At 60.1% G+C, this 24,609-nt stretch overlaps 1 protein-coding gene across 1 annotated transcript; it reads right to left on the bottom strand.

Moving 5' to 3' along the window:
• Positions 1-2,571: 2,571 nt before the first annotated feature.
• LOC307109981 (actin, aortic smooth muscle-like) lies at positions 2,572-15,410 on the bottom strand. The gene is made up of 10 exons (XM_079788980.1): positions 15,333-15,410; positions 15,149-15,233; positions 12,428-12,570; positions 11,525-11,650; positions 10,930-11,040; positions 10,055-10,139; positions 7,813-7,974; positions 4,846-5,034; positions 3,982-4,163; positions 2,572-2,831 (listed from the first exon to the last, which is right to left on the bottom strand). Exons 2-10 carry the CDS (start codon positions 15,222-15,224, stop codon positions 2,688-2,690), a joined length of 1,218 nt encoding a protein of 405 aa, XP_079645106.1. The 5' UTR covers positions 15,225-15,233; positions 15,333-15,410; the 3' UTR covers positions 2,572-2,687.
• Between the last annotated feature and the right edge of the window lie 9,199 nt (positions 15,411-24,609).

Below are 24,609 nucleotides of genomic sequence, written 5' to 3'. Positions count from 1 at the left end.
TTCCTCTCTGAAATCAATAAAAATATATTAAAGAAATAAAACCACTGTACCCAGCTTACAATGACTCAGCAAATATTTAATAACAACGGTGATACTAGCAACAGTTACCATTTAAGGAGCGCTTATTACCCATAAGGCACTTTTCTAAGCCCCTTGTATGGTTGACTCTTTGACTCCATTGCCATTATATTACTTTCCCCATTTTACAGATGAAGAAACTGTGCTGCATAGCAAGTTAGGTAGCTTGCTTATGGTCACACAGCAAGTCTGAACCAGACTTCTAACACAGGTGGCCTGACTGCACACCTGTACACGTATGTAGCATGAGCTCAGTGTTTGGGGAATGAGTGAGAGATGGATCGGTGGGTGGAAGGGAGGGAGGGAGGCAAAGGGGGGGGGAAGAGTAGATGGGTGGATGGATGATGGATGAACGGATGGTTGGATGGATGGCTGGGTGGATGGATGAATGGTTGGTTGGATGGATGGTAGATGGATGGTAGATGGATGGTTGGTAAGATGGATGGGTGGATGAATGAACAGATGATGGATGGATGGATGGATGGATGGATAAATGATGGATGGATGGATAAAGGATGGATGGATGGATGGATGGATAAAGGATGGATGGATGGATGGATGGATAAAGGATGGATGGATAAAGGATGGATGGATGGATGGATGGATAAAGGATGGATGGATGGATGGATGGATGGATGGATAAAGGATGGATGGATGGATGGATAAAGGATGGATGGATGGATGGATGGATGGATAAAGGATGGATGGATGGATGGATGGATAAAGGATGGATGGATGGATGGATGGATGGATGGATGGATGGATAAAGGATGGATGGATGGATGGATGGATGGATAAAGGATGGATGGATGGATGGATGGTAGATGGATGGTTGGATGGATGGATGGATGGATGGATAAAGGATGGATGGATGGATGGATGGTAGATGGATGGTTGGTTGGATGGGTGGCAGATGGATGGTAGAATAAATGATGGATGGATGGATGGGTGGATGGGTGGATGGTTGGATGGATGGGTGGGTGGTAGATGGGTGGCAGATGGATGGTAGAATAAATGGTAGATGGATGCTGGTGAAAATAAGAACAGAAGCGGTACCTGTGGTCGAATCTGGCCTGGCCCCTGCCTCCCTGAGCAGCAGCACTGAGGGGCACGGAAGTAGCCCGGCTGGACCAGGGCTGCACCCAGAGATCAGGGCACCTGTGTGTGTGTGTGGGGGGGGGGGGGGCAGGCACTGCAGTTACCGTTACAGTCGGGCCAGGAAGTCCTGGCGGTGACGGACGACCCCAGCTGAGCCTCCCGCCCTCCCTCACGGCCGCTGTCCGGGCTGAAGTGCACGGAATCCCACAGCCTGAGACCTGGTCGGGCTGACGGGCTGAGCTGGTGACTGTCCCTGGGGTCTGAGCTGCCCTTGCACGTCACCTCCCCCCCCAAACCCCACCCCCAGCCCCAGGCAGGCCTGAGAGCCCAGCACAGGTGAGGAGGACGCTGCAAGGCCAGGAACCGCTCGGGGCTGAGTTAGCGCTTTACCGCCATCTGCCGGTTGGCTGCTAACAACGCCATTTCCGCATCTGCTTAGCGGAAGGGGCATCAGGATGGCTGCTGGCTGCGGGCTTCCTGGGAGGGGCAGCGAGGGTCACGGCTGCTGAAGGCCGGCGATGACACTGCCCTGGGAGCCCGCCAGCCGCCTGCTGGGCACCGTGTGGGCGCCCACTGCCGAGGAGCCCTAACTCCCTGGCTATAAACACGGGTCGTTTTCCAGTCTCTGCGCCGCCAGGCCCCGCCTCACCCCTGCGCTGCCCACCGCGGCATGGACCCTGAGGGGGTGGCAAGGCTGGTCGCTGTGTGGTCTCCACAGAGCGGACTCCCCGGGACCCGAGTGGCACGAACCGCACAGGATGTGCCCTGAGCCCCGCTCACTCACTCACCGTCCGGCCACGTGGCAGGAGCCAGGTCCCCGGCGCTGAGGCTGGGAGCGCCTGGAGGCGGGGGAGGGAGGGGTGGCGTCGGCTTCTCAGTCTGTCCTCCCACGCGTGGGCACGCCCGCCTCCGGCTGTCCTGAGTGACGCTGCCATGAACTCGGGTGCAGGTGTCGGTTCCAGTCCCCCTTCCACTTTGGGGGGGTTCCCAGAAGCAGGATTGCGGGGTCCCGTGGCAATTCCCATAAGCCTCTGAGCCACCCCACACGGTTCCCCACGGCGGCTGCCCGACTCGCATTCCCACCAGCAGGGCACGGGCTCACTGCCCCCACGTCCTGGCCAACCTGTTCTGTGATAACAGCCACTCCCGCTGGGCGTGCGGGGGGGGGGGGCGGGGAAGGGCAGAGGGGGGCTCGCCGCGGTGCACAGAGGCTGCCAGCCGAGGCCGCCGTGGTCACACTGGCGTCTGTCACCCGCTCTGGCCGCGGGGTGGACGCAGGGAGCCTGGGGCCGGAGCTGCGGCAGGACGCGGGGAGAACAGGCCGTGAGAGCGCCCGGTGAGCACCCCGACCTGCCGGCCTCGCCCAGACCGTGTCCGTCCCTTCCTGGCCCTTTATTGACGTCGGGGTGGGAAGGCAGCCGCGTGGAGCGCTCTGCGCTGCGTGGATTCGGCCTCGCCGAGGCTCAGCCGGGCGTGGGCGCCGGGACGAGCGATGGGTCCCGGAGCCACAGTCAGAAGGACCTCTTGCTGACGGCAGAGGGACCCTTTTCGTTGTAGTCGTCGCTGGTGACCCACATGTCCTTGAAGGTGGAGAGCGAGCACAGCACGGAGCCGCCCACCCAGGCGCTGTACACGGAGCAGGGGCAGGTGGACACCTGGGGGGGGGGGCAGAGAGGGGAGGGCGGGGGGCGGGTCAGAGGCCAGAGAGCGGGAGAAACCAGAATCAATCCTACTCTAAATTGGGGGCGCAAGCCCGGCCTGCGTGGCTCAGGGGTTGAGCGTCGACCTACAAACCCGGAGGTCACGGTTCGATTCCCGGTCAGGGCACAGGCCCAGGTTGCGGGCTCCATCCCCGGTGTGGGGCGTGCAGGAGGCAGCCGAGCCATGATTCCCTCTCACATTGATGTTTCTCTCTCTCCCCCTCTCCCTTCCTCTCTGACATCAATACAAATGTATTTAAAATAAAATAAAATAAATTGGGGGCACAAAATACCAATTCCTGAATGGAATTCTTCCCCCTGCCCCTCCCCCTGGTCCAGATGCCAGATGTTGAACAGTCCACGTCCCCCTTCCCCTCGCTGCCTCCCTGCAACCTGGCCGTGGCCTTCGGCGAGCGCCTGGCGCTGGGCTCACCCCACCCTCACTCTCCCCAACCCCCACCCTGCTCTGAGCCACCAGCACCCCTTGCCCGAAAAACAGCATCGCTTCCGCCAGCATCCACAGCCTGCCTCCTGTGCCCACAGCTGGCCGCCCCGCGCCCGAGCCTGTCCGGCACCTGCTGGGTGGGGCCTGCTGGGTGGGGCCTGCTGGGTGGGTCCCCGCTGGGTGGGGCGTTGCTCTGCTCAGCAGGGTCCCACGGTCTCTGGGAGGAGGCAGGGGGTGTCGCGGGGGAGCCTTCCCGGGTTCTCTGAGCTCCTCTGCCTCCCGAGCTCTCAGCCCCCAGCCCCTCCCAGCGCCCTCCAGACAGCAGCCTCTGGGCCGCCGCAGGCGCCGTTCCCTCTGCCCCGTGTGGTTCCCGCCACCCCACGGCTCCCTCTCTCCTGCAGGCATTTCTCACCGGCACCTCCCAGGAGCCCGCACCCCTCCTTCCTCAGCTGCGTGTGGCCCTGTGACGCTGACGTCAGGGGTCAGGGGTCAGGGCACGTGGACTTGCTCTGTCCATCTGTCCCCCACTGGAAGGTGAGCTCAGGGGTGCCCCCCTGTGTGCTGTGCCCCACGCGCCGGGCAAGCACCTGGCACCTCAGAGGCTTCCGGAAACGCCTGCCCCACGCCTGGGGAAGCCCCGTGGCGGCCGGGAGTACCTACCTTCACGTTGGTTGTAGGGGACACCAGGGCGGACAGCTCCCTCTGCATCCGGGCCCTCAGGCTGGGGGAGGAGCCGGTGCCTCCGGACAGCAGGACGTTCCGGAAGAGGGGTCTCTGGAGGTCGGGGCTGCAGGAGCTGATGCTGCGGAGGGCGATCATGTGGGCGCCCAGGCTGTTCTTCCCTGTGGGCGCAATCACACCTGACCAATCGAACTCTGCACCGTGGGGTCCTCGGCTGCTAAGGGGGGTACGGGGGGTGGGTTACAGGACACAACCCACATACAACCGTCAGCAAAGTGGCGGGCACACAGTAGGTGCCTAATAAGTGACAGCTGGCTCCAGAGGCACTTTTAAAACGGGGCGTAAACTCGCTATTACTTGCTACTCAAAGCACAGCCCTCTCCCAGCTGCCCCAGCTCCTTCTCTGGCACGGCGTCTGCATGTCCATGTTCACCTGTCCCTGTCCGCCTGTCCGCCTGTCCACGTCCACCTGTCCACGTCCACCTGTCCATGTCCACTGTCTGTGTCCACCAGTCCCTGTCCGCCTGTCCACGTGTCCGTGTCCGCCTGTCCCTGTCCGCCTGTCCACCTGTCCGTGTCCACCTGTCCCTGTCCGCCTGTCCACCTGTCCGTGTCCACCTGTCCCTGTCCGCCTGTCCACGTCCACCTGTCCGTGTCCACCTGTCCCTGTCCTCCTGTCACATCCACCTGTCCATGTCCACCTGTCTATGTCTGCCTGTCCATGTCCGCCCGTCTGTGTCCACCGGTCCATGTCCCTGGTCCGTGTCTGCTTGTCCATGCCCACCTGACCACGTCCGCCCGTCCACGTCGCCCGTCGCTCAGCTGGGCCCTCCCCCGGCTCACCTATGAAATCCGGCTGGAAGAGCGCCTCCATGCAGAGGAACTGCTCCGGCCCGAACTCGACCTCCCGGCCGTCGGGCAGCTGGTGCTTCTGCACCAGGGACACCGAGAGAGCTGCCGCCTTCTCCTTGTCAAAGTCCAAAGCCACGTAGCAGCATTTCTCTTTCATGTCCCGGATGTACTCCCGGTCGCCTGGGGAGGAGGGAGAGCCCGGCGGGAGGAGGGGGGAAGGTGAGGCGGCTCCCCAACTCGGCTCGCTCCCGCGGCAGGGGCGCTATTTCTACTTTGGTCTCGGATCCCGGCCCCTCTTGGTGGATGCGTGCTGGGGCCTGGGTTCGTGGACTAGAAAGCAGAATAGTGATGCCTGGACGAGGATGCACACGTCTGAAAAATGTCTGGCTGGCGTGGCTCAGGGGCTGAGCATCGACCTATGAACCAGGAGGTCACAGTTCAAGTCCCAGTCAGGGCACAGGCCCAGGGTTGTGGGCTGAAGCCCCAGTGTGGGGCGTGCAGGAGGCAATCAATGATTCCCTCTCATCATTGATGTTTCTCTCTCTCTCTTCCTCTCTGAAATCAGTATATATGTATATAACATACTTTTTTTAAAGAAAATTTTTTGAGGGTTAATCCTCACCTGAGGATATTTTCCCATTGATCTTTTAGAGAGAGTGGAAGAGAGAGGGAAAGACAGAGAGAAATTTTAATGTGAAAGAAACACATCAATGGGTTGCCTCCTGCACGAGCCCCAACCAGGGCCCGGGCTGGGAAGGAACCTGCAACCATGGTACATGCCCTTGACAGGAATCGAACCCAGGACCCTTTGGCCCACAGGCCTATGCTCTATCCACTGAGCCAAACTGGCTAGGGCAATATATATATATATTTTATTTCAGGAAGGAAAGGAGAGGGAAAGAGAGATAGAAACATCAATGATGAGGGAGAATCATTGATCGGTTTCCTCCTGCACACCCCCTACTGTGGATCGAGCCTGCAACTGGGCATGTGCCCTTAACCAGAATCGAACCCGAGACCCTTCAGTCTGCAGGCCCACGCTCTATCCACTGAGACAAACCAGCTAGGGCAAAAAATATGTATTTTTTAAAAAGGTAAAAGCCCTAGTTGATTGGGCTCAGTGGATAGAGCTTTGGCCCATGGACTGAAGGGTCCTGGGTTCGATTCTGTTCCAGGGCATGTACCTCAGTTGCAGGCTCGATCCTTGGCCCTAGTCCAAGGATGTGGAAGTCACTCAACCCTCTTAAGCCTCTTCCTCTGCAATAGAGATCATTGTTCCCCCTTGTGGCATGAGCAATGCGAGAATGTATGTAAGACGCTCACTCAACCCAGTACCTGCACAGGACAAGTACTCTGTAACACTTAAATCATCATAAGGGTCAGCACCATTATCATCATCACATCACCACCATTATCATCATCATCGCCACCATCATCACCACCATCACCACCATCATCACCACCATCACCACCATCACCACCACCACCATCACCACCATCACCACCACCATCACCATCATCACCATCATCACCACCATCATCACCATTATCACCACCATCACCATCACCACCATCACCACCATCACCACCACCATCACCATCATCACCATCATCACCACCATCACCATCATCATTACCACCATCATCACCACCATCATCGCCATCATCGTCATCACCACCATCATCACCATCATCACCATCACCATCACCATCACCACCATCACCACCACCATCACCACCATCACCATCATCACCCCATCATCACCACCATCATCGCCATCATCATCACATCACCACCATTATCATCATCATCACCATCATCGCCATCATCGCCTCCATCACCACCATCATCACCACCATCACCATCACTACCATCACCATCATCACCCCATCATCACCACCACCATCATCACCACCATCACCACCATCATCATCACCACCATCACCACCATCATCATCACCATCATGATCACCTCCACCATCATCACCACCACCACCATCATCATCATCACCATCATGATCAACTCCATCATCACCACCACCACCATCACCACCAAAATCATCATCACCACCATCATCACCCCATCATCACCACCATCATCGCCATCATCATCACATCACCACCATTATCATCATCATCACCATCATCGCCATCATCGCCTCCATCACCACCATCATCACCACCATCACCATCACTACCATCACCATCATCACCCCATCATCACCACCACCATCATCACCACCATCATCATCACCATCATCATCACCACCATCACCACCATCATCATCACCATCATGATCACCTCCACCATCATCACCACCACCACCATCATCACCATCATGATCACCTCCATCATCACCACCACCACCATCACCACCATCATCACCACCATCATCACCACCATCATTATCACCACCATCACCATAACCACCATCATCACCACCATCACCATCATCATCACCATCATCACCATCATGATCACCTCCACCATCACCACCACCACCATCACCACCAAAATCATCATCATCACCACCATCATCACCACCATCACCATTATCACCATCATCACCACCATCACCACCATCATCACCATCATCACCACCATCATCACCACCATCATCATCACCCCATCATCAAAATCATCACCATAATCACCACCAAAATCATCACCATAATCACCACCATCATCATCACCATCATCATCACCATCATCATCACCATCATCACCACCATCATCACCACCATCACCTTCACCATCATCACCATCACTATCATCATCTTCATCATGACTGTCATCGTCAATCAGCTAACTGTCCCTGGACATAGATGGGTAGTTTCTGGAACTTGGATGATGGATAAGCAGCCTTCGCTTCAGAAACCGAGGGCTGTGGGCTGAACAAGCCACAAAGGATATTACCGCGGGGGCTGGGGTGTCCGGCCCGCCATCCGTTCCCTACCTGTGCCGAGCAGCGAGTTCCCCCTTCTGGACAGCAGCTGCATGAGGTACAGGGTTATGTCCTGGCCTGCGACGTCCATCTGCATGGTGGACAGGTGCAGCGGACAGCCCTCAATGATGGGCACGAAGTGTGTCATTCCTTCCCCACATTCGATGGTGGTTCCTACGCAAGAGAGCACACGGCAACGCCATGTGGGGGCGTGGCACCCCTCACCACCCAGCAGGTGGGCGGGAAGAGATGGTGAGGGGGCGGTCCTGGGAGGGGAAGGCCGAGGGTCTGAGGAGCAAACGGTCCCCCCGGAGGGATGTGCTGGGCTGGGGAACTTCTGGGTCAGACCAGGGCTGACTCCGCAGGACAGGAAGCCTACAGGTGGGACAGGAAGCCTACAGGTGGGACAGGAAGTCTACAGGCGTGACAGGAAGCCTACAGGTGGGACAGGAAGTCTACAGGCGTGACAGGAAGCCTACAGGCGGGACAGGAAGCCTACAGGTGGGACAGGAAGCCTACAGGCGGGACAGGAAGCCTACAGGTGGGACAGGAAGCCTACAGGTGGGACAGGAAGCCTACAGGTGGGACAGGAAGCCTACAGGCGGGACAGGAAGCCTACAGGTGGGACAGGAAGCCTACAGGCGGGACAGGAAGCCTACAGGCGGGACAGGAAGCCTACAGGCGGGACAGGAAGCCTACAGGCGGGACAGGAAGCCTACAGGTGGGACAGGAAGCCTACAGGTGGGACAGGAAGCCTACAGGTGGGACAGGAAGCCTACAGGCGGGACAGGAAGCCTACAGGTGGGACAGGCAGTCTACAGGTGTGACAGGCAGCCTACAGGCGGGACAGGAAGCCTACAGGCGGGACAGGAAGCCTACAGGTGGGACAGGAAGTCTACAGGCGGGACAGGAAGCCTACAGGTGGGACAGGAAGCCTACAGGTGGGACAGGCAGTCTACAGGTGGGACAGGAAGCCTACAGGTGGGACAGGAAGCCTACAGGTGGGACAGGAAGCCTACAGGTGGGACAGGAAGCCTACAGGTGGGACAGGAAGCCTACAGGCGGGACAGGAAGCCTACAGGTGGGACAGGAAGCCTACAGGCGGGACAGGAAGCCTACAGGTGGGACAGGAAGCCTACAGGTGGGACAGGAAGCCTACAGGTGGGACAGGAAGCCTACAGGCGGGACAGGCAGTCTACAGGCGGGACAGGAAGCCTACAGGCGGGACAGGAAGCCTACAGGTGGGACAGGAAGCCTACAGGTGGGACAGGAAGTCTACAGGCGGGACATGAAGCCTACAGGCGGGACAGGAAATCTACAGGCGTTCTTATCAAAGCCACACGCGGGCCCAGCAGCAGCTGCCGAAGAGGTGAAGGCAGGAGGAGAGCGGCAAGCCCTCGGCCCTCTCCCGTGGGGACTGTCTGTGGGCGACGCGGGCGCAGGGACCCCCGGGAAGGCCTGGGATGGGGAGGGGTCGGCATGCTGTGGGGGAGGCACGCGTCCCGGTGAGCGGGGAAGCGTGCTCCCTCTGCTCGCAGGACGGAGAGGTGTGGTGCTGGGGCGGGGGGCGGGGGGGGGCCTTGCTGTTGAGGTGGCGTCTCCTGGAACCGTCACAGCTGACCGGGGGTCTGGGCAGCTGGCCTCTGTCACCTGCTGAGTCTGGTAACCGAGAACTTCAGGTTTAAAGGAAGGCAGCCCAGCACCCTCACGCACACGCCAGACGCCCGGGCGCCATTGCAGCAAAGGGGACCCCACAGTGCACCCCACAGAGGACAGCAGCCCCGCCCCAGCCGTAGGGGATACATCTCGGGAGCGCAGGGCCGCTGCCACAGTCAGCAATCCGTCCATGTCGCCCGGCCGGTGTGCTCAGTGGTTAGAGCATCGGTCTGCCCACCAAAGGGTCACAGGTTCAACTCCAGGTCAAGGGCAAGTCCCCGGGTGACAGGCTTGATCCCTGGCCCCGGGCCGGGCATAGGCGGGAGGCACACAATGGAAGTGTCTCTCTCACTCCACGTTCCTCTCGCTCTCTCTGACCCCCGGGTCCCTTCCTTCTACTCGCTCTAAAAATTCAGGAAGAAGCCTGGCCAGTGTGGCTCAGTGGTTGGGCACTGAGGGGAGCAAAGGGCTAGACCAGGAGGGGTGGCGAGGGGCGGAGGCTGGGAAAGGGCTGGGGACACGTGTTCTTTTCTTGCACGATTTGCAGGGAGGTGTGGGCAGCGGAGGGCGGGGGTGGGGGCACTCCAGGGGCTCTCACCCGAGGTCAGGCCGGAGGAGAAGAGAGACAGGACCCCTTGGTTGACTATGTACAGGGCTGGCACGCTGAAGGTCTCGAACAGGACCTGTGGGGGATCAGGCGGCGCTGCAGCCCGGCCGGGGCGGGCCACCTTCTCTGCTGCGGGCGTCCGGCAGGCGCAGGCCCTGGCCTCCCCCGCTGACAGGGGCTCAGGAGCAGGGCCTCGGCACCCGGCCCGCCCGGGACTGTTTTCCAGTCTAACTGGGCTCACACCCTCCCGGGTGCCCCGCGGGCTCAGAGGCGTCTCCTGGTTTATCGCGAAGGACGATGCTGAGCCGCTGCCTCAGTGGAGCCGCTGTCCCTGCCAACATCCCCCAAAGCCCCACAGGAGACTGGGGGCGACTCACTCGCTTCCTAATGACAGTAACGACAAAAGCGAAAGCCGTGCCCCGGGCGCCGGCTCCGTGGGTTGGAGCCTGGCCCTGCGCGCCCAGAGGCTGTGGGTTCGATTCCCGGGCAGGGCGCGTGCGAGGTGGCGGTTTGCTCCCTGTCTGCGGGAGGCAGCCTGTGGATGTTCCTCCCTCATCAATGCTTCTCCCTCCCTCCCTCCCTCTCTAACAGCAATAAAAACATACCCTTGGTTGAGGATTTTAAAAAAGCTGACAGCCGTGTGTTAACTGCACACCAGACGCTCAGTCCCGAGTGGCGTGGTCAGGAGAAGGTGCTGACCGTGCACAGGCGGGAGGGACGGGGCGGGAGGGACAGGGCGGGAGGGACAGGGAGGACGGACGGACAGGGAGACACTGCTGAGGGGGTGCCAGGGTGCGGGGCCAGGCGGGCACCAGCGGCCCCGCCCCCCCGCCCGCCTTCCTGCCCAGCCCGCCCCGGGCCCTCACCTGGGCCGTCCTCTCCTTGATGGCCTTGGAGTTGGAGGGCGGCTCTGTGAGCAGCATGGGGTGCTGCTCCGGGGCCACGCGGAGCACCTGGTAGAAGGAGTGGTGCCAGATCTGGGGGGACACGGTGAGGGCGCTGTGAGCGCAGGCCCCGCCTGCGGGCGGACCGGCACCTCCTGTGGACGTGGCCCTGACGGGACGGGGAGCACGCACCCGGGCAGAGGGCCTCGTGGTCTCCCTGGAGGGCGGTCCCGGCCCTGAGGTCACGGGGAGCCCGGGATTGGGGGGGTCACCTGAGCACCCGCAGAGTCCCCACCCACCGCCCACGGGTGGCAGGCAGGTGCCTGGGCCTCAAGAGCCTGTTTCCTTTCTGCAGGCGGCAGGCGCTCCCTCCTGGGGGGGGGGCGGGGGGCACCATGATGTCCGTGGGCCTGTCTGTTTGTGTCCTGCAGCCACATAACCAGCCCACAGGAGGTACGGCTCCCGGCCTGCAGGCTGGAGGCCGAGGCCCAGGTACGGCTCCCCGCCCGCAGGCTGGAGGCCAAGGGGCGGGGTGCCCGGGACCTCCCTCCGGCGCCGAGCCGTGGGCGGAGCCCACCTTCTCCATGTGGTCCCAGTTGGTGATCTCGGCCCGCGAGATGGGGTACACCAGGTTGAGTTTCTCTCGTTGCTTCTGAACCTCGTCGCCGATGAACCAGACTTTCTTGTCCAGCCCCACCAGGTCCTGGAAGGCGGGACCGGCGTCGGGGGGCTACCTGCGCCCGCCTGCGCGCGACCGCTGTCGGATGGCTCCCGGGCACGGCTGGCTCTTGGCCTCGCAAGCCTGCACCCCATTTCAAAATGCCCCTGAGAGGTGTCAGCCAGTGACCGGGGGCGGGGCCACCGGGGGCCACTGCTTGGACGCAGGTCCTGACCACGTCTGGGGGGGAACCGCGAAGAAGGGGGGAGGGGCGAAGGGACCGTGTGGGGGGAGGCACCGGCTTCCACATTTGCTTCGGGGCGTTGGCGGGGGAGGGCCTGCCGTCTGCCCTTTGAGGAGGAGGAACCCAGCCTCTTGCAGACCCGCCTTCGGGGTCACTCCGGGGGGGCCAGGGGTCCCTGTGGGACCTGGTGCTGCCAGCGTGGCCCTGGCTCTGGGGGTCAGGGGTGACCTACGCCACAGACATGCTGAAGCAGAGAGCATGGGGAGCGGCCCTCGCCTCCGCCCGCCCTCACTGCCCTGCTGACCTCGGCCCCACCTGCTCGGAGGGCTCTGTGGGAGGGACGGCCCAGCCCCCAGGGCCCAGCCCCCAGGGCCCAGCGCCCAGCACCCAGTGGCCAGTGCCCAGCACCCAGTGCCCAGCACCCAGTGCCCAGTGCCCAGCACCCAGCCCCAGCACCCAGCGCCCAGCGCCCAGCACCCAGCCCCAGCACCCAGCGCCCAGCACCCAGCCCCAGCACCCAGCACCCAGCACCCAGCCCCAGCACCCAGCACCCAGCGAGGACGCCTGCTGTCGCTCACGTCGTCGTCGTAGCGGAGCTTCCCGAGGACGGTGGGGAAGACGGCCAGGGGCCCCTCTGCCCCCGCGAAGCCCACCTTGCTGGAGCCGGAGCCGAAGTCGCAGATGAGGGGCACGCTCATGGCGTCCTGGGGCCCCGACAGGGCTGCGGGGAGACGGGACGGGCGTCCGTGCCCCGTGAGGCCTCCACCCGCCACGGATCTGCCAGCGCGGCCTCGGGCTCTGAGCTCGAGGGCGGCTGGGCGTGGCCAGGCGGCTGGCTCCCCACCCCCGGGGCCGGGCCTGCGGGGCGGATCCCCCCCGGCTGCCGTGGCCATTGGCTGGGAAGGGGCACCTTTCGGGGGGCCCCTGGCACGGGCCAGGCCCACGGTGAGCTCAGGGCTAACACGTCTGCCCCCACTCCCCCCCCCCCCCCCCCCCCCGCTCCTGGCGGGCCGGGGCCTGCTCCCCGGCTCCTCTGAAGCAGCCCCTGGCTCTCCCGCTCGCTGACAGGGCTGGGAAGGCCCCAGCAGGCCCGGCCGTCACAGTCCGCCCCCCGCCCCCCTCCAGTACCGCCTCCGGGCCGGCGCTGGCCGCCTGGCCCCTTGGACACAGACCCTCCCCTCCCCCCTTCCAGTCTCCGTTCCGTGGCTGCGCAAGTTTCGGAAACACGACAAAAGCACAGAGAACAGGGTTGTGACCGCCCACGGCCCTGCCCCTGCGGCTGCCAGTCATTGTATTTATCCTACACTAGAGGCCCGGTGCACAAAATTCATGCACGGGGGGGGGGTGTCCCTCAGCCCAGCCTGCACCCTCTCCAATCTGGGACCCCTCGAGGGATGTCCGACTGCCCGTTTAGGCCCGATCCCACCGGACATCCCTCTCACAATCCAGGACTGCTGGCTCCCAACTGCTTGCCTGCCTGCCTTCCTCATTGCGCCTAACTGCTTTTGTCTGCCAGCCTGATCACCCCCTAACCACTCCCCTGCCAGCCTGATTGCCCCCAACTTTCCTCCTCTGCCAGCCTGATCACCCCCTAACCACTCCACTGCCAGCCTGATTGATGCCTAACTGCTCCCCTGCCAGCATGTTTGCCCCCAACTTCCCTCCTCTGCCGGCCCGGTCACCCCTAACTGCCCTCCCCTGCAGGGTTGATCGCCTCCAACTGCCCTCCCCTGCTGGCCATCTTGTGGTGGCCATCTTGTGTCCACATGGGGGCAGGATCTTTGACCACATGGGGGAAGCCATATTGTGTGTTGGAGTGATGGTCAATCTGCATATTACTCTTTTATTAGATCCTACCTAATAGTCAAATATGCAAATTGACCACACCTTCGCTACGCCCAAGCCACGCCCACCAGCCAAGCCACGCCCACCAGCCAATCAGGATGAGTATGCAAATTACCCCAACCAAGATGGTGGCTAATTTGCATATCAAGACAGCGTAGAAAGAAGCCAAGAGCTGCAGAAGGGAGCAAAGCTGTGGAGAAGCAAGCAAGCCGGGGGGGGGGGGGAGGAGAAGGGAGGAGCAGAGGTGGGGCAGGGTAGAGTGCAGCAGGAAACCCTATTGCAGGATTTTTCCTGCAACGGGAACGCTAGTAGGATAATAAAAGGCTAATATGCAAATTGACTGAACGGCAGAACAACTGGTCACTATGACACACACTGACCACCAGGGGCAGACGCTCAATGCAGGAGCTGCCCCCTGGTGGTCAGTGTGCTCCCACAGGGGGAGCGCCGCTCAGCCAGAAGCCGGGCTCACAGCTGGTGAGCGCAGCGGCGGTGGTGGGCGCGTCTCCTGCCTCCGCGGCAGCACTAAGGATGTCTGACTGCCAGTGGGGAGTGGGCCTAAGCCGTCAGTCAGACCTCCCCCGAGGGCTCCCAGACTGTGAGAGCGCACCAGCTGGGCTGAGGGACCCCCCCCCCCCCACCCCCTGAGTTCACGAATTTCATGCACCGGGGCTCAGTCTAATACATTTGTATTATCTCAGAGAGGAAGGGAGAGCGAGAGAGAGAAACATCAACGAGGAGAGAGAATCACTGATCGGCTGCCTCCTGCACACCCCACACTGGGGATCCAGCCTGCACCCCAGGCCTGTGCCCGACCGGGAATCGAACCCTGACCTCCTGGTTCATAGGTCAACGCTCAGCCCCTGAGCCGCACGGGGGAGCTCCCAGGTACATTTGAGTTGGCTTTAACCTGTCTGTGAATCATTTTAAAAGTAATTATGCTCCAAGAAGGAACCCATCTTCTGAAACCAAAGCTGTCTCCTGACCAGTGTTTTCTTTGGAAGCGATTTTCATTCCTTTTCAGGTGGAGAAAGACCCAGGTTCCCCACGGGAAACAGCCTCCAGCCCTCCAGGTCCCGCTGACACCGACGCCATTGTGACTGCGGGGGGCGCCCTCCGGTCCTTCGCGCAGCACAGCCTGTGCCCCTGCCCAGCCCCGCACCCCATCCCCGCGCCCCGCGCCCCCTGCCCAGCCCCGCGCCCCAGCCCCGCGCCCCAGCCCCGCGCCCCAGCCCCGCCCCCCACGGCCCCTGCCCAGCCCCGCGCCCCCCTGCCCAGCCCCGCGCCCCAGCCCCGCGCCCCAGCCCCCCACGGCCCCTGCCCAGCCCCGTACCCCGCGCCCCATCCCCGCGCCCCGCGCCCCCTGCCAAGCCCCGCGCCCCATCCCCGCGCCCCATCCCCGCGCCCCGCGCCCCAGCCCCGCGCCCCGCGCCCAGGCAGCAGCGCCCTCGCACCTTGAGCTCTGCCCGTGGCCGAGGCCAGCGGGGAGTTCCTGATCGCTAAGCACTTGGTGGTCGGGCACCAGGACATGGTCTCTTCCTGCGAAAACGTGCTTTAAAGAAGATTCTGGAAGAGTTCCGGACCCTGGACACATCCAGCCGCTGAGAACCGCCCCGCCCCGGCCCGGCCGCCCCGCACCTGCCGCCCCGCCCGCCAGGGGGCAGGCCGCCGCCGGAGGCTCCCGGACTCTGTCCGCAGAGGCGCAGGCACCGCCGGGTCCCAGGCCCCTCCGCCCTCCGCCCGCCGCTCCGCCCGCCGCCCCCACCCAACAATCGCCTGTGTGCTGTAACAGGGCGCCCCCGGCTCCCCCCGGCGCCGCGCTTCCTGCGGGGACACCGGACCCGGCCCGGCCAGCGCCCCGCCTCCCCGGGGAGGGGGCTCAGTGGGCCGTGACCGTGGGCAGAAGCGCCCAGGCGTCCATCCGGACCGGCGGGGGCGGAAGAGGGAGCGGTCCCTGGGGGCGGGGCACCCCGCACTGGAGGGAAAGCGGGGTGCGCCAGGTGTGGGCAGGAGGGGCGCTAGCAGGGACCCCCCACGCCGTGGCCACAAACCCTTCAGAATGCCGCCTGGATGCTGACCGTCACCCCCGGGACCAGGCCCAGCTGGGGACACCCCCCCTTTCCCCCAAGTTGCTGCGCAATGAAGACTCAGACTGAACTTGGGTGGTTGTTGGCTGTGGATTGTTGTTCACCGTCCCCTGAGGGTGTTTTTCTATGGATTCTTTCTCTAGAATCCCGTCTTCTATCAGGGGTGTAGTTCTCCATCTGAAACCCAGACCACCATTCCGTAACCCAGAGTCCAGGTGAGGGACCAGACCGCCCCCCGGGGCCCAGACCTCCCTCCCAGGCCCGAACTGCCCTCCCAGGACCCAGACCTCCATCTGGGCTCAGACCTACCTCCGGGTCCCAGACCTTCATGGCGCGGAGCAGAAGGACATTACAGGGACCCAGACTAGAACCCAGTGCCTATTCCTTTATTGGAGTCTAAATAATCCAGGCTAGTCCAGACCACCATTTCTTCATCCCGAGGTCCTGCCCTTGACCCACACCTCCCACCTGGGCCCATAGCACTCCTAGTGACCACACTTTTCTCCCAACACCCAGACCTACCTCCGGGGCTCAGACCTACATCAGGGGATCAGATCATCATGGCGGGGCCGAGAAGATAATCCAGGGGCCCAGGCCTCAAACACAGAGTCCAGTCTTGTATCAGGGGTGTAGTTCTCCATGTGTAACCAAGACCACCATTCCGTAACCCAGATGTCCACGTGAGGTACCATACCGCCCCCCGGGACCCTAACCTCCCTCCCTGGCCGAACTGCCCTCTTAGGACCCCAACCTCCATCCGGGGCTCAGACATATATCCGGGTCCCAGACCTTTATGGAGAGGACCAGGCCATTCCGGGGACCCAGACTAGAAACCATTGCCTATACCTTTATTGGAGTCTAAATATCCAGGCTAGTCCAGACCACCAATTCTTTATCCCGAGGTCCTGCCCTTGACCCAAACCTCCCACCTGGGCCCATTAGCACCCCTAGTGACCACACTTTTCTCCCAGCACCCAAACTTACATCAGGGTCCCAGACCATCATGGCAGGGCCGAGAAGATTTACCGTATCCCAGGCCTCAAACACAGGATCCAGTCTTGTATCAGGGGTGTAGTTCTCCATCTGTAACCCAGACCATCATAACATAACCCCGATGTCCAGGTGAGGTAGCAGACCTCCCCCCGGGGACCAGACCACCCTCCCTGGACAGAACGACCCTCCCAGAACCCAGACCTCTATCCGGGCTCAGACCTACATCCGGGTCCCAGGCCACAAACACCGAATCCAGTGTTCTGTTCGGGGACTAGATCTCAATTTGTAACCCAGACCACTATTCCACAACCCAGATGTCCAGTGGAGGTACCAGACTGACCCCTGGAGCCCTAACCTCCCTCCCTGGCTTGAAATGCCCTCCCAGGACCCAGATCTCCACCAGGATCACAGACCTACATCCGGGTCCAAGGCAACAAACACCGAACACTGTGTTGTATCAGGGTACTAGTTCTCCATGTGCAACCTAGACCACTATTCCATATCCCAGATGGCCAGGTGAGCGACCAGACCAACGGCCGGGCCCAGACCTTAATTCGGGGCAAAGACGTCCATACAGGTCGCAGACCATCATGGCGGGGCCGAGAGGATTATCCCGGGGCCCAGTCCTCAAACAGAGAATCCAGTCTTGTATCAGGGTTGTAGTTCTCCATGTGCAACTCAGACCATCATTCTGTAACCCAGATGTCCAGGTGAGGTACCAGAATTCCTGCCGGGGCCCAGACCTCCCTTCCTGGCCGAACTGCCCTCCCAAGACTCAGACTCCATACGAGGCTCAGACCTACATCCGGGTCCCAGACCATCATGGCGACGCAAAGAAGATTTACAGGGTCCCAGGCCTCAAACACAGGATCCAGTCTGGTATCAGGGGTGTAGTTCTCCATCTGTAACCCAGACCACCATTCCATAACCCAGATGTCCAGGTGAGGTACCAGACCGCCCCCCGGGGACCAGACCTCCCTCCCTGGACAGAACGACCCTCCCAGAACCCAGACCTCTATCCGGGCTCAGACCTACAACAGGGTCCCAGGCCACAAACACCGAATCCAGTGTTCTGTTCGGGGACTAGATCTCCATCTGTAACCCAGACCACTATTCCACAACCCAGATGTCCAGGTGAGGGAGCAGACCGCCCCCAGCATCCCAGACCTTTTCCCTGTGTGGAACTGCCCTCCCAGGACCCAGGTCTCCATCAGGGGCTGAGACCGACATCCGGGTCCCAGACCATCATGGCGGGTCCGAGAAGATTATCCCGGGGCCCACGCCTCAAACACAGAATCCAGTCTTGTATCAGGGGTGTAGTTCTCCATGTGTAACGCAGACAACCATTCCATAACCCAGATGTCCAGGTGAGGCACCAGACGGTCCCCCGAGCACGGACCTCCCTCCCTGGCCCTAAATGCCCTCCCAGGACCCAGACCTCCATCCGCGGCTCAAACCTACATCCAGGTCCCAGACCTTTATGGCAAGGAGCAGATTCCCATTCGGGGACCCAAACTACAACACAGTGCCTATTCCTTTATTGGAGTCGAAATATCCAGGCTAGTCCTGACCACCATTTCATCATCCTGAGGTCCTGCCCTTGACCCAAACCTCCCACCTGAGCCCATAGCGCCCCCTAGTGACCACACCTCTCTCCCAACACCGAGACATAAGTCCAAGTCCAAGACCTTCATGGCGGGGCTAAGAAGGCCAACCCGTTGCCCAGGCCACAAACACCGAACAGTGTTGTATCAGGGGACTAGATCTCAATTGTAACCCAGACCACCATTCCATAACCCAGATGACAAAGTGAGGTACCATACCGTGCCCCCCCAGGCCCAGACCTCCCTCCCTGGACGAACTGCCCTCCCAGGACCCAGACCTCCATCTGGGTCTCAGACTTATACCTGGGTTCCAGACCTTTATGGAGAGGACCAGATTGCCATTTGGGGACCCAGACTAGAAACCATTGCCTATACCTTTATTGGAGTCTAAATATCCAGGCTAGTCCTGACCACCAATTCATCATCCCGAGGTTCTGCCCTTGACCCAAACATCCCACCTGGGCCCATAGCGCCCCCTAGTGACCACACTTTTCTCCAAGCACCCAGAACTATATCCTTGGATCAGACTTACATCAGGGTCCCAGACCATCATGGCAGGGCCAAGAAGATTTACTGTGTCCCAGGCCTCAAACACAGAATCCAGTCTTATACCAGGGGTGTAGTATTCCATATGTAACCCACACCATCATAACATAACCCAGATGTCAGGTGAGGTACTAGACCTCCCCCTGAGGCCCAGACCTACCTCCCTGGCCCGAACGACCTAACCAGAACCCAGAACTCTATTCAGCGCTCAGACCTACATCCGGGTCCCAGGCCACAAACACCGAATCCAGTATTCTATCAGGGAACTAGATCTCCATCTGTAATCCAGACCACTATTCCACAACCCAGAAGTCCAGGTGAGGTACCAGACTGCCCCCCGAGGCCCAGACCTCCCTTCCTGGCCGAGCTTCCCTCCCAGGACTCAGACCTCCATCCCGGGCTCAGACCTACATCCGAGTTCCAGAAATTTATGGTCAGGTCCAGAATGCCATTCCGGGGACCCAGACTAGAACCCAGTGCTTATTCCTTTATTGGAGTCTAAATATCCAGGCAAGTCCTGACCACCATTTCATCATCCCGAGGTCCTGCTTTTGATCCAAACATCCCATATGGGCTCATAGCGCCCCCTAGTGACCACATCTCTCTGAGCAGCACAAAGACCTACATCCAGGGCTCAGACCTATATCCGGGTCGCAGACCTTCATGGCGGGGCTGAGAAGATTATCCCAGAGCCCAGTCCTCAAACAGTGAATCCGATCTTATACCAGGGTTGTAGTTCTCCATCTGTAACCCAGACCACCATTCCGTAACACAGATGTCCAGGTGAGGTACCAGATTTCCACCCAGGGCCCAGACCTCCCTCCCTGGCCTAAACTGCCCTCCCAGGACCCAGACCTCCATCCCGGGCTCAGACCTACATCCGGGTTCCAGACATTTATACCGAGGACCAGATTGCCATTCTGGAACCTAGACTAGAACCCAGTGCCTATTCCTTTATTGGAGTCTAAATATTCAGGCTAGTCCTGACCACCATTTCCTCATCCCAAGGTCCTGCCTTTGACCCAAACCTCCCTCCTGGGCTGAGAGCTCCCCCTATTGACCACACCTCTCTCTCAGCACCCAGACCTACCTCCGGAGCTCAGACCTACATCCGGGTCCTAGACCATCATGGTAGGGCCGATAAGATTTACAGTGTCCCAGGCCTCAAACACCAAATTTTGTCTTGTATCAGGGGTGTACTTCTCCATGTGCAACCCAGACCATCATAACATAACTCAGATGTCCAGGTGAGGTACCAGACTTCCGCCCGGGGCCCAGACCTACATCCCTGGCCGGAACTGCCCACACAGGACCCAGACCTTCATTTGGGGCTCAGACCTATATCAGGGTCGCAGACCATCTTGGCGGGGCCGAGACGATTAACCCTGGGCCCAGCCCTCAAACAGAGAATCCAGTCTTATATCAGTGTTGTAGTTCTCCATGTGTAACCCAGACCACCATTCCGTAACCCAGATGTCCACAGGAGGTACCAGAACGCCCCCCGGGGCCCTAAACTCCCTCCCTGGCTGACTGACCTACCAGAAGCCGCACCTCCATTCGGGGCTCAGAAGAATATCCGGGTCCCAGAACTTTATGCTGAGGTCCAGGCCATTAAGGGGACCCCAAATAGAAACCATTGCCTATACTTTATTGGAGTCTAAATATCCAGGCTAGTCCTGACCACCATTTCTTCAAACCAAGGTCCGGCCCTTGACCCAAACCTCCCACCTGGGCCCATAGCGCCCCCTCGTGACCACACCTCTCTCCCAACACCCAGACATAAGTCCAGGTCCAAGAAGTTCATGGCGGGGATAAGAAGGCCAACCCGGGGCCCAGGCCACAAACACCAGACACAGTGTTGTATCAGGGAACTAGATCTCCATCTGTAACCCAGAACAACATTCCATAACCCAGATGTCCAGGTGAGGTTCCAGACCGGTCCCCGGGGCCCACTCCTCCCTCCCTGGTCCAAATTGCCCTCCCAAAAACCAGACCTGCATTCGGACCTCAGACGTACATCCGGGACCCAGACCTATATGGCGAGGACCCGAAGGCCATTCCAGGATACTAGACTAGAACCCAGTGCCTATTCCTTTACTGGAGTCTAAATATCCAGGCTAGTCCTGACCACCATTGCATCATCCCGAGGTCCTGCCCTTGACCCAAACCTCCCACCAGGGCGCATAGACACCCTAGTGACCACACCTCTCTCCCAGCACCCAGACTTCCATCCTGGGCTCAGACCTACCTCCGGGGCTCAGACCTACATCCGGGCTCAGACCTACATCCGGATCCCAGACATTCATGGCGGGGCTGTGAAGGCCCACGTGGTACCCAGGCCTCAAACACAGAATCCAGTCTTGTATCGGGGACTGGATCACCATCCGTAACTTAGACCACCATTGTATAACCCAGATGTCCAGGTGAGGTCGCAGACCTCCCCCGCAGAATCCCAGACAACTCTCCATAACCCAAATGACCCTACCAGAATCCAGACCTCTCTCAGGGTCTCGGACCTACATTCGGGTTCCATGCCACAAACACCAACTCCATTGTTGTATCAAGGGACCAGGCCACTATTCCATAACCCAGATGTCCAGGTGAGGTACCAGACCGCCCCTCGGGGCTCAGACCTCCCTCTCCGGCCAGAAATGCCCTCCCAGGACACAGACCTCCATTCCGGGCTCAGACCTACATCCTGGTCCCAGACCATCATGGTGGGCCGAGAAGATTAACCTGGGACCCAGGACTCAGAAACACAATCCAGTCTGGTATCAGGGGTGTAGTTCTCCATCTGTAACACAGACCACCATTCCATAGCCCAGACGTCCAGGTGAGGTACAGACCGGTCCCCGGGGCCCAGTCCTCCCTCCCTGGTCCAATTGCCCTCCCAAAAACCAGACCTGCATTCGGATTCAGACGTACATCCGGGTCCCAGACCAGAAGGTCAATCCGGGATCCCAGACTAGAACCCAGTGCCTATTCCTTTATTGGAGTCTAAATATCCAGGCTAGTCCAGACCACCATTGCATCATCCCGAGGTCCTGCCCTTGACCCAAACCTCCAACCTGGGCGCATAGCACCCCGAGAGACCACACCTCCCTCCCAGCACCCAGACTACATCCAGGGCTCAGACCTACATCCGGGTCCCAGACCATTATGGCGGGGCCGAGAAGATTAACCCGGGACCCAGGACTCAAAAACAGAATCCACTCGTACATCAGGGGTGTAGTTCTCCATCTGTAACCCAGACCACCAGAACATAACCCAGAAGTCCAGGTGAGGTTCCAGTCCGGTCCCCGGGGCCCAGACCTCCCTCCCTGGTCCAAATTGCCCTCCCAAAAACCAGACCTGCATTCGGATTCAGACGTACATCCGGGTCCCAGACCTTTACGGCGAGCACCAGAAGGCCAATCCGGGGTCCCAGACTAGAACCCAGTGCCTATTCCTTTATTGGAGTCTAAATATCCAGGCTAGTCCTGACCACCATTTCATCATCCCGAGGTCCTGCCCTTGACCCAAACTATTCATCTGGGCCCATAGCGCCACCTAGTGACCACACCTCTCTCCCAGCACCCAGACTTCCATCCTGGTCCCAAACCTTCATGGCGGGGCTGTGAAGGCCCACGTGGTACCCAGGCCTCAAACACAGAATCCAGTCTTGATTCGGGGACTGGATCACCATCCGTAACTTAGACCACCATTGTATAACCCAGATGTCCAGGTGAGGGAGCAGACCTCCCCCGCAGCATCCCAGACAACTCTCCATAACCCAAATGACCCTCCCAGAATCCAGACCTCTCTCAGGGTCTCGGACCTACATTCGGGTTCCATGCCACAAACACCAACTCCATTGCTGTATCAAGGGACCAGGCCACTATTCCATAACCCGATGTCCAGGTGAGGTAACAGACCGCCCCTCGGGGCCCAGACATCCCTCCCTGGCCCGAACAACCCTCCCAGAATCCAGACCTATATCCGGGGCTTGGACTTACATTCGGGTCCCAGGCCACAAACACCAAATCCAGTGTTGTAACAGGGGACCAGACCACTATTCCATAACCCAGATGTCCAGGTGAGGTACCAGACCGGTCCCCAGAGCCCGGACCTCAATCCCTGGCCCGAACTTACCTCATAGGACCCAGACCTCCATTCGGGGCTCAGACCTCCATACAGGTCCCAGACCTTTACGACGAGGTCCAGATGGCCATTCTGGGGACCCAGACTGGAACTCAGTGGCTATTCCTTTATTTGAGTCTAAATATCCAGGCTAGTCCTGACCACCATTTGATTATCCCGAGTTCCTGCCCTTGACCCAAACCACCCACCTGGGCCCATAGCGCCCCCTAGTGACCACACCTCTTTCCCAGCACCCAGAACTACATCCGGGTCCCAGACCTTCATGTTGGGGCCGATCAGGCCAACACGGGGCCCAGGCCTCAAACACAGAATCCAGTCTTGTATCAGGGACTGGATCACCATCCGTAACTTAGACCACCATTGTATAACCCAGATGTCCAGGTGAGGTACCAGACTGCCCCCCAGGGCTCAGACCTCCCTCCCGGGCCTGAACTGCCCTCCCAGGACACAGACCTCCATTCGGGGCTCAGACCTACATCCGGGTCCCAGACCATCATGGCGGGGCCTAGAAGATTAAACCGGGGCCCAGTCCTGAAACACAGCATCCAGTCCTGTATCAGGGGTGCAGTTCTCCATCTGTAACCCAGACCACCATTCCATAACCCAGATGTCCAGGTGAGGTACATGACCAGTCCCAGGGTCCCAGACCTCCCTTCCAGTCCCGAACTGCCCTCCTAGGGCTCAGACCTACATCCTGGTCCCAGACCATCATGGCGGGGCCGAGAAGGTTATCCTGGGACCCTGGACTCAAAAACAGAATCCACTCGTACATCAGGGGTATAGTTCTCTCCATCTGTAACCCAGACCACCATTCCATAGCCCAGATGTCCAGGTGAGGTACCAGACAGCCCCCCGGGGTCCAGACAACTCTCTGTGGCCTGACCGACCCTCCCAGCATCCAGACCTCTCTCGGGGGCTCGGACCTACATTCGGCTCCCAGGCCACAAACAGTGAATCCAGTGTTGTAGCAAGGGACCAGACCACTATTCTATAACCCAGGTGTCCAGGTGAGGTACCAGACCGGCCACAGGGGCTCAGACCTCCCTCCTGGGCCCGAACTGCCCTCCCAGGACACAGACCGCCATTCGGGGCTCAGACCTCCATCCGGGTCCCAGACCATCATGGCGGGGCCGAGATTAACCTGGGACCCAGGACTCAAAAACAGTATCCATTCTTGTATATTGCGTAGTTCTCCATCTGTAACCCAGACCACCATTCCATAACCCAGATGTCCAGGTGAGGTAGCAGACCGCCCCCCGGGGCCAAGACCTCCCTCCCTGGCTCGAACTGCCCTCCCCGTACCCAGACCTCCATCCAGGGCTCAGACCTACATCCGGGTCCCAGACCTTCATGGCGGGGCCGAGAAGGCCAACCTGGGGCCCAGGCCACAAACACCGAATCTAGTGTTGTACAGGGGACTAGATCTTCATGCGTAACCCAGACCACCATTCCATTACCCAGACGTTCAGTTAAGGTAGCAGACCATCCCCCAGGGCCCAGACCTCCCTCCCTGGCTCGAACTGCCCTCACAGGACCCAGACCTCC

The sequence above is a fragment of the Cnephaeus nilssonii genome (assembly GCF_951640355.1).
Source record: "Cnephaeus nilssonii genome assembly, chromosome: 13".
Taxonomy (NCBI): Eukaryota; Metazoa; Chordata; class Mammalia; order Chiroptera; family Vespertilionidae; genus Cnephaeus; species Cnephaeus nilssonii.
The sequence above is the reverse complement of the archived record's forward strand: the minus strand, read 5'-3'. Positions and strand labels throughout refer to the sequence as shown.

Bases quoted from the DNA above. Each gene is read 5' to 3' on its own strand.
- LOC307109981 (XM_079788980.1), bottom strand. From the start codon at position 15,224: ATGTCCTGGTGCCCGACCACCAAGTGCTTAGCGATCAGGAACTCCCCG. The intron at 5,035-7,812 runs GTAGGGAACGGA...CCTCCTCCCCAG, and splicing joins GAACTCGCTGCTCGGCACAG to GCGACCGGGAGTACATCCGG. The intron at 2,832-3,981 runs GTAGGTACTCCC...CCCCCCCCCCAG, and splicing joins CCCCTACAACCAACGTGAAG to GTGTCCACCTGCCCCTGCTC.